This window comes from Arctopsyche grandis, chromosome 8 (assembly GCF_051622035.1).
Source record: "Arctopsyche grandis isolate Sample6627 chromosome 8, ASM5162203v2, whole genome shotgun sequence".
Taxonomy (NCBI): Eukaryota; Metazoa; Arthropoda; class Insecta; order Trichoptera; family Hydropsychidae; genus Arctopsyche; species Arctopsyche grandis.
The window spans coordinates 23961027-23970649 of NC_135362.1; the positions used below are offsets into that span (position 1 = coordinate 23961027).

The 9623-nt window shown below is 33.5% G+C and overlaps 1 protein-coding gene across 1 annotated transcript; it reads right to left on the reverse strand.

Annotated features, from left to right (window-relative positions):
• Window positions 1-244: 244 nt before the first annotated feature.
• LOC143915466 (protein big brother-like) lies at window positions 245-8427 on the reverse strand. Its single transcript, XM_077436137.1, has 4 exons — window positions 7461-8427; window positions 7154-7333; window positions 996-1220; window positions 245-877 (listed from the first exon to the last, which is right to left on the reverse strand). Exons 1-4 carry the CDS (start codon window positions 7857-7859, stop codon window positions 767-769), a joined length of 915 nt encoding a protein of 304 aa, XP_077292263.1. The 5' UTR covers window positions 7860-8427; the 3' UTR covers window positions 245-766.
• Window positions 8428-9623: the final 1196 nt, after the last annotated feature.

The following is a 9623-nucleotide window of genomic DNA, read 5'->3' on the forward strand; positions in this document are numbered from 1 at the left end:
GCATTCCATAAAAAAAATAGTTGACTATTGTCAATTTCTTAGAAAAACCATGCTTTTTTGCTCTCTTTCTGTGAACACTAAATTATTCACAGATGAATAAAAAACATATGAGCATCTATTTTACTTTGAACATCTAATTTATCACACTGATGAATATGAATAAAGCATATGAGCGATAGTTGCAAATTAATTTGAAATGTCGGTATATTATTTGACGAATAATGTTTTAATAAAACGAAAAGGTTAGATTTATATTTAAGTGTATTTTATTTACAAATATCACAACACATATTATATAATGTAAAGATAGTTTACAGACTAAACAATAATAATCATAACTTAAAATTAATTAACAGTTATACATCGGAATTCAATTTAAAGAAAAATAAATCAAATGAATCGAATCGAATTCATGTAAAAATATTCACAAAAAAATAATAACATAATGTTGTATAAATGAATCGTTTTCCACTTACATAGTAATGTGCTTAAAGTATTATTATTCAATAGATTGTTTCACATTCTGTACCGTCAAGACACAAAATCAGTATACGTACATAAATTCGAACGCAATTTAGGCCAACTTTTAAAAATGAAAACAAATTATGGCACATTTGGATAAATTTGAGAGCAATGTCACTTAAGTCGCATAATTTGAACTTAGTAAAGTCTGCGGCACACCCTTCTGATGTCGCTAAATTTAGCAACACTTAGCAATTTACTGCGTGTAAGTTTGTCGATGAGAGGCTGGCGCCCTGAGTCTGCATTAGGACAGAATGGGACCCTGAGAATGGGGCTTCAAACCAGATCCATGCTGTGGATGACGAGGAGACTGCTGGTGACAGCGTGGTTGATGAAGACCCCCAGCCATTCGCAACTGCAATAAAAACAAAAAATTAATTCCACCATAAAATGAAGAACCTACTTCTAATGTTTACACATTGGACCAGATTGGTTAAGCAGATTAAATTATATTTATGTTTACGGGTATTTACCTCCATATCTTGGTGTGCATGATCGCGATATGCCCTCTGCTTCTCTTCAAAGTCCCTTAGCCTCTGATTGTATCTTTCGATCTGATCTCGAAGGAGGGCATCCTCATGGGCAGCACGCTCAGTGTCCAACTCAAGACCACCAGCTCCATCCAGACGCTCCAAGTCCAGCGATCCTCGCCATATGACGCAGACTCCATTCATAATGAAGCGGGATACCAGATGAACCTGACGGGATGAAAAAATGACGGTAATTAAAACATCCAAGTTTGTACGCCACACTTGCCATATGCTAATGATCGTAAATAAGTGTGGATTGGTTCTTTTTTTCGGGGTTTTTGGACTAAGTGGGATTTCGGGAAGGTTTTTTGGAAGCACCTGTCGCGTCAGGTGGTCGCGTGCCGGAAAATACCTGATGATCTGAGAGAACACGGAAACGCACTCGAACACGCGATCTTTATAGTATATGTAAGTGTACAAATGGATACGGAGTGAGCAGGAAACTTGACGATTATCGAAATTAAATTGCAACGTAAAAACTTCCTTGTTTAATTTAATAATTTATATTGGTTGTTTGCAAACAGTGTGCTGTTTTTTTTGCGATGAAGGTTTTGACTTTGCAATTTTTCACTTTTTTTGTAGAAATATTTTTGGGAAATACAAGGGTTTTGCACTTTTCATTCGTATATTTTGTTTCTCGTCCGTGAAGCATTTAAATATAATTTGAGTGAGCGTAAATTTTGTTAAATTGTTGCTGCTGATAAGGTGTCTAGACAGGATGCAAGCAATGAAGCAAATTCGAAATATACATCTACCTACTTATATGTATATATATAAATTAAAAAATTAATCAAAAACTATTTTAAAACTCGATTGATACGTATGTATGTATGTAAATAATAAAATACGATTACTTAATTAATTTATAGAATAATAGATGTGACCTGTTTTATTATCTACGCAAACATGCGCCAATTCAAACTCACTGTCGATTTCGGATTCATTCTCAAATAATCACATTAAGTACTTATAAATAATGGTAGATGCAATCCTATGCTATGAAGCAAAAGCCTGCAGACTATATCTAATTAAACAGACATTCTAAGGGAGTCTAATCGTGGAATGATTACCGAAAAATCTTACCAACGAAATTTTCCTTTTATCAAACAAAAAAATCTTTTATCAAATGCAATTTCGAAATAATCTTGCAGAAAATGCTCACCGTTAAGCAGATTAAATAGAATTATACTGATATTATAATTACACATCCATTATATACTTTCACTTTCGAGTGTTCGATGTGCATTCACCATAAAACCAACCACCAGTAAAACAGGCTCTGCTGTATCTACATATGTACGTACATATCATATTATGAATTTATTTGCAATATAAGACGTATATTTTAGCCGTCCAAATGTACATAGCTGTGGAAAGGTAAAATTCGAATTAATTTAAAAATCATGTTGTACTAACTTTAAAGCCCCCGCTTAAGTATTTCATGGCTTTTATTTCAATGTAATTTTAAAAATGATCAAATATAAAGTGCACGAAATGTAAAATGGCGTCGCGACGCCCCGCCTCCCGTCGGCAGCTATTATTGATCGCAGCTTTCAGGAGTTGTCTCCCCTCCGATAAACCGGAAAAACCCTCGACAACCGGCCCTAATCAATTACTACTCGAGGGAGCGTGCGTGCCCCCTGCCTTGGCCCTATGAATATTTACTATTGTTATTTTGCAAAAAAGGAGGGTCTTTTGATGCTGTCAGTGAGCTTGGGAGATAGTAGTAGCTTTTGAAAATTTAAATCCGTATGTTTATATCAATATATGTGTATGCATTGTATTGTATACCTGTATATACTACATAAATGGGTACTCGAAATAAAAGTTATATTTGATACGAATTTTTTTCTGTGCAGTAAATAGGTTTATAAATTGTACAAGGTGGTCCCTAGATTTTAGAATTTGAGTAGATACTTTTTGGTTGTGTTATATTTATTTAAGAATGCTTGGGAATGGCAATGGATCCAACGGGTTTTTTTAATATATAAAGTTATACAAAAATATATGAAAAAAAAAAACAAATGAGGAAAATAAAATAAATAATTTAAAAAAGAACAGAAAAGATAAACTGAAATAAGGAAGGAGTACAAAAATTAATTATACAATTTATTTTATTGATAAAGAAAATGTATAAAATCTTGATGTTGTTAACCATGTTAGAAGATTATTAAATATATATTTAGTATAAAAATTGATTATTATTATTAAATTCATCTAAATATCTACACGAATATAACAAAATATATTTTTCATCAAAATGGAAAATATTTATACGGTTCCAATCACTGAAATATTAATTCTAGACATTGAATAATAGTTATAAATCTAAATCCCTATTTATATGTATGTATATAAATACATGAATACTACATTACAATTTAATCGAAATTATTATTATCCAAAATAATAAATAAATAAATAATATCCAAAATTATGAGCGGATTTTTTCCATACCAGAATAATATTATTTATAAATTATATTTATTCGAAAATAATGTCCTTCGCTATCTACACGTATTTTTTCCAATGACTTATATCTGATCTTATGAATTATAGTTACATTCAAAATAAACAATAACATAAAACATTAAATAAGCGTAAATTTGATTCTGTTAATGTTATGAAGTGAACCCTACAAATAATGCAATAATTAATAAGCTTATGTATAATATATAATAATATAAGCTTTAGTAAATATTCAGTATTTTTATTTCGTTTGAATAAATTGGAATTTCAAGAATGTGCCGCATTTTAAAAGACAGGAAATTTGCAGAAATTCCAATGAAAATAGTTTCTGCGAATGACGTCAAACTTAACTTAGTACATAATGAAAATGACAGGCTCTTTTTCTCGAATGATATTTTAAACCACAAATTTTAAAATAGATCTCTAAAAAAAAATGTCGCCTATTATATTTAGCACATATGTATGAGATTATATTTATCAATCCAAAGCAAAGTCATCCCAAAACATTTCAACAATTGACCAATCAAACCCAATGAAAATCGCGATGTTAATCAGTCACTATAAAATACTCTATTACTAATTAAAATTGAAATAGTTATTCATTTTAAAAAATAGATGCAAATCAAACGACGCAAACGCCAAGGAAATACAAAATGGCCGCCACACCGGTTTTCTTACCCCCTTTTGGTTTTTCTCCGCCCCCATTTAGGGGCGGCTGCTCGACAGCCTGGGGTAAATATCCTCCTCCCCGTCCACCCCAAGGATTCGAATTACATTCCCATCCCCCGAATGCAACCCCCCCCCCCCGCCTCTCCCTCCTTACCATTGCCTGCATACATCTATTCAATTGCATTGTATGTACCATTGAACAATATCGAGTGCATCCACATGAACGCGAGCATTGTGTTACATTTTATGCGACATCACAATATTGTACCTACTTGATAAAATATATATCTACTAGTATCTTTAATATCAAGCAAAATATCACTAGTTAACCGCGGCTTGATATCATATACATATATACAGCCGAGCATAGTCAAAATTAGAGATCTCGTAATAACCGAATTCGACAGTACGTACACAACGCAAACAGGCAGATCTAATTTACACATGCGCAAATCGATTTGTTTGTGCAACGCAAATGACGTTCGATGACCGATTAGCACGATGATTATTGATGACACACCGATCGACCGATTTCAATACGGGTTTCCCCGGTCGACGTCGTGTTCGACGACGAGTCTTCGATTACGTGACATGATTACAATCAACCTGTGCAGGTCAAGTTCCGGTTATACGCGTGTTTTTGTCTCTCACGAACGAAAGCAAATTAATCGAGACCTTTGATAAGATTAGTTTTCGGGACACGCACGCGCTTAAACCTTCGGGAAAAACCGGTGACATGTAACATGACAAAATCTCGACCGGCCCTGAGATAGTACATAACATACATATGTACATATAACGAAAATATGTACGATTGAAAATGGTAATTTTAACATGCAAATTGAATGTGTTTGTTTATAAATATTCAGTAAAGGACTGTGTGGTTTATGAAACAACCGGATTTAGGGAAAACCGCAATTCGTAGAATCAGTCAAGCCATTACGTCAACTTGTGTTGTTGTACGAGAAATATGCGCTTTGAATAAATTGCCTATGCACAAATTAGCAACGCTGTGCGAGACGTGGGCTAATTAAATAATTGTGTGATTGTTTTTATTAATAGAAATGTAAGGCACATGTTTTCAAACTGTAAGCATTGCAACTATTTTAATTTGTTTGCACTGTGTTGCCGTTATGTAGATTATAAAGCATTTTGTGCTAGATAAGATTTAGAAGTAAAATCAAGATCTAGGGATCGGAGCTTGTTCTAGTATTGTTAATTTCATAGAAAATCCATGTTTTTGTCTTGCGTTGGAAAGAAAAAAAGGGACATTGTTATTTCCAAATGCCCTGTTAAATATCCGATGTTAAGTTAATGCGGCCAGGATGCTTTAACCCACAAAAATGGTTCACTATTGTCAACTAATGTCCTACAAAGCAAGAGAGCATAAAAAATGGTTGACAGTAGTGAACCATTTTTGTGGGTTTCAGCATCCTGACCGCCTAAGTCTGGTTATGATTTAAGGACTGGCGGACAAGATGATCGACGACTAAAAAATGGTTTACTATTGTCAACCATTTTTTTGCTCTTCTGCTTTCTCGGACAATGGGGAGGTCCATTGTTATTTTATAGCGGAAACGTTAGTTATGTCTAGTCTAATTATGACCAGAGATCGGCGGTGACGGTGCTCGACGGCTAAAAAAATGGTTCACTATTATATTTTTTGCTCTCCTGCTTTCTCGGACAGTGCTTTTGGGACAGAGGGACGAAAATGCTTTTGGAGCGTTTTGGCGAGTGTTAACTTCGCAGAAAATATTTGCTATATTGCTTTCAGCGCTGTTGGAACGTGTAATTTGAAACTGTATTTGAAACTGCCCTAATGACTATCCGTAGTCTAGTTACGACTGTTCAGTAGGAGTGATTTTACTACTCCTTTTCTAATCCATGGTTTAAACTACATCAAAGATAAATATATATGTATGCAGATAACCATAAGCCTTCGGTGTGGTTAATGAATAATGATACAAAAAATGTAATAAGCAAGTATGATATTAATGTAAATATGTAATTATATAAAATTTTGAGAATGCGTAAAGAGCTTTTATATAATTAGATCATATTGAATAGTTTCGATATAAAAATTTTGGAATACTAGCGAAATATTAATGTCGATAAAATATTTCCATTAATGTTTGCTTTGATATAAATAAACCTATGTATATATTTATATTTACTTATTTGAATTAAAATAAGATGGAAAATAAAATATATTTATAATCTTCATATACATATGTACATATTACTTACATACACTTGTGTAAATACATATTTACATATGTAGATTGAATAAATAATAGAATATGATCTATTACCAAGGCAAAAGGACCTTTTGTGTGGTAATTGATATAAATAGCCTTGGGCGGCTAAATATTTAGCTAATAATATTATTTATAGGACTGGATTTATTCATACAACGCAAAGAAAATCAATAAATATTTTGTAGATAGATATACAAATTCATTCAATCGAATTAAATATATTGTTTTCTTGTGTTAAAATTTGATATTAGGTATACGGTAAAACGTGTGTATAAGGTAATATACGATACCAAAATAAACAGTATGATTTAGATAACATTTAAAATTTCTAGATACATCTGGAAGAAAATTACCGAATTGAAAATAAACAAAAAAAAAATGCAATAAAAAAGCACATTATACAAAATTGACATGCTAAGTACTTTTCGATGTATCTAAAATTACAAGAACAAACATTCAGCTGAAACATTTTTTCCTCACTCTTCGCAATGAATGAATGATTGTCACAATATTTGTACAAATGTTAGTGAACAGCTTCGGAGGAGGAAAATTCTAGGAATAATGAATGAGTCGTCCACTCATTTTTTATATGCATATACTACACACACATACAGATGTATATAAATACTGACATAAGTACACGAAATGTCAGATCGAATTAGTCATACGGTTATTAATGAATTAAGAAAAATCGGGGGTACACACCTTTCCTCTTTCCTTTTGAAAGTCACATTCCCTATCAGTGTACGGCGCGTGCGAAAACACAAGTTGTAGATTGGTTCCGGTGGCCGTGAAAGCTACTTCCGCGTGTCCTTCCCGACATCCGTTCTGAAATCTCACTTGTCTCTCTTCCAACGGTCTATCTCTATATCCAGTGTATCTTACCTGAACATAAAAAAGCACACAAAAAATTAAAACAAACAGTTTCGCTAATAGTGCATATCAGGTACTACTAATTATGGCGAGTGGTATCATTATCGACACCGGAAGTGAAACATAGTGTGGAACTAACTTCGCTCTCTCTGCTGAGCCGTTTGAAGAGATCGTCAGATTCAAATTTGGCCTTCTGGTCTGGAACGACCCGCGGCATTTTGAAAATGAACCGAGGCTTCGGCTGCTCGTAGAGACCCATGGAATCGAACGGGAGCATTCCGGCCAAAGCCGCTGCATCGCTCATAGAATGCATTCTATCGTCTTGAAAATTCCAACACAGTTTTCCACTAAATAATTTTACGCGAAGTAAAGCGTTCGCGATCTCTCGAAACTTTGCGAGATGTGAAACACGTCCTACACCGAACGAAGCTCGAGAGCTACTGCGGTTGGGGAGACTCTGGGCGCCTGCCCACTGCTCGTAAGGGTGGGGCTTGCGCGCTTCTGATTGGTCGATGTGGAAAATGGGGCGGAGCTTCATCGCCGCTAATCCAATGGTTTTCCAGAATGTTCAGCTCGCCTGAAACGAACATGGAAACTGGGCGCTTTCGTTTACGATTTGTTTAAAATTAAAATTAGACGCGGAAAAAATAACAAAGCAGTTCAAAATGCGATCCCATTGGTTGATATGAACGTGTGTGGAAAAATAAGGGAACCATTTTAAAATAAACAAATGAGTGGGATTTTAACTAAGGTATATTTTACTATTCAATTTTTTTATTAAAAATAAATGCAGACTATTTTGTTTCGAATGAATATTATTGCTGCTGAAACAATAACGCTTTATTTGATTTTGATTTTTAAATGCTTTTTATTATTACGAAATTATGTTCACAATACGTCTTATATCTATTTTAAAAGCTACTGATCTACTGATCATTTTCTATTTTACAATTTAATTTAATTTGGTTAGTAATCATAGTATTATATTATTCTAATGTTATTCTACAGTATAATAGGAAAAAGAGCTCAAAAACCTATTTACAATCCTATTACAATGAAAGTTGATTAAACGTAGAAAAGTTGAGTCGAAAACATTTTATATCGATATTATCTGATAGACATAAATAAGAGGCGACTCATTATTAGGGGTGACAAACCAAAGAAAAAAACCGTTCCCGTTCTCATTCCCGTTCTCATTCCCGTTCCCGTTCCCGTACTCGTTCTCGGTCCCGTCCCCGTTCCCATTTGTCGGAAAAACGCAGGCAGTGAACACATTTGAAATTGTTGCGTTGCAATGTCACTCTTTCCAATTTCCGCTCCCGTTTTTGGGCGATTTTTTTTCACAGTTATCTTCCCGGATATGTATACAACAAATGCTGAAAGTTCCATCGTAATCGGTTCAGTGGTTTAGGAGCCTATACGAGACACACAGACAGACATTCAATTTTATATATATATAGCTGTACTTTATTTCAAACATGGTCGATGAGAGAGCCGGGGTAAAGTTCCAGGGCCCAGACTAGTCGAAGGGCCTCGTGTCAGAAATCATACATATTATATCATATTGTCTTATTCAATTATTTTAAAAAGTAACAATCGACATATATGTATTTAGTTATTTTTCAAATAGTTCTAATAGATTTTTCGCATACTATTAAAAATATATCTATAGGATCGTTTTTTTTTTGTTTGTCATAGCCGTCATAGGGCACGAAATCAATTTTTCCCAGGGCCCCGTGATTTCTGTTGGCGGCCCTGATTATAAATACACAATTTATACTTTATTATTATTATAAATACATCATTTTTCATTAAAAATGATCTGCCAATTCTCAAAGTTCCCGTTCCCGTACCCATTCTCCAGGTACCATTCATCCACATTTTCCTGCCGTGAACCTTTAAGTATTTTCAAAAAAGTAAAGTATGAAGTTCATAGTTGTGTCTGTTGTTATATTTTTAATAAACGGAAATATCTGATAGCAGTAATACTATATATATTTTTTAGTTCTAATAACATATACTGTAGCGTATCTTTTATATTTGTATGTTACAAAATCTTAATTTTGAAGAAATTAATTAAAATTAAAAAAAAAATAAGTTGAATGTATCCCTAAAAAATGATGCTGATTGGGTAAATTTATAATATTAAGAACCTTTTTCAGGAACTCGTGAATAAAATTGAACACAATGTTTTTTGTTTTTACTTTTCGATTACCTACCTAAAATACCTTGTCGTAATGCAGTCGAAGCCTCCAAAATGTGACAATTGTCACATATCCACACAGAATCATAAAAAATAAGA

Coding starts and splice junctions, on each gene's coding strand:
- LOC143915466 (XM_077436137.1), bottom strand. CDS start 7,859: ATGAAGCTCCGCCCCATTTTCCACATCGACCAATCAGAAGCGCGCAAG. Junction 1,221..7,153: donor TTCAAAAGGAAAGAGGAAAG/GTGTGTACCCCC, acceptor TCATCCCGTCAG/GTTCATCTGGTATCCCGCTT. Junction 878..995: donor ATGCACACCAAGATATGGAG/GTAAATACCCGT, acceptor TTTTTATTGCAG/TTGCGAATGGCTGGGGGTCT.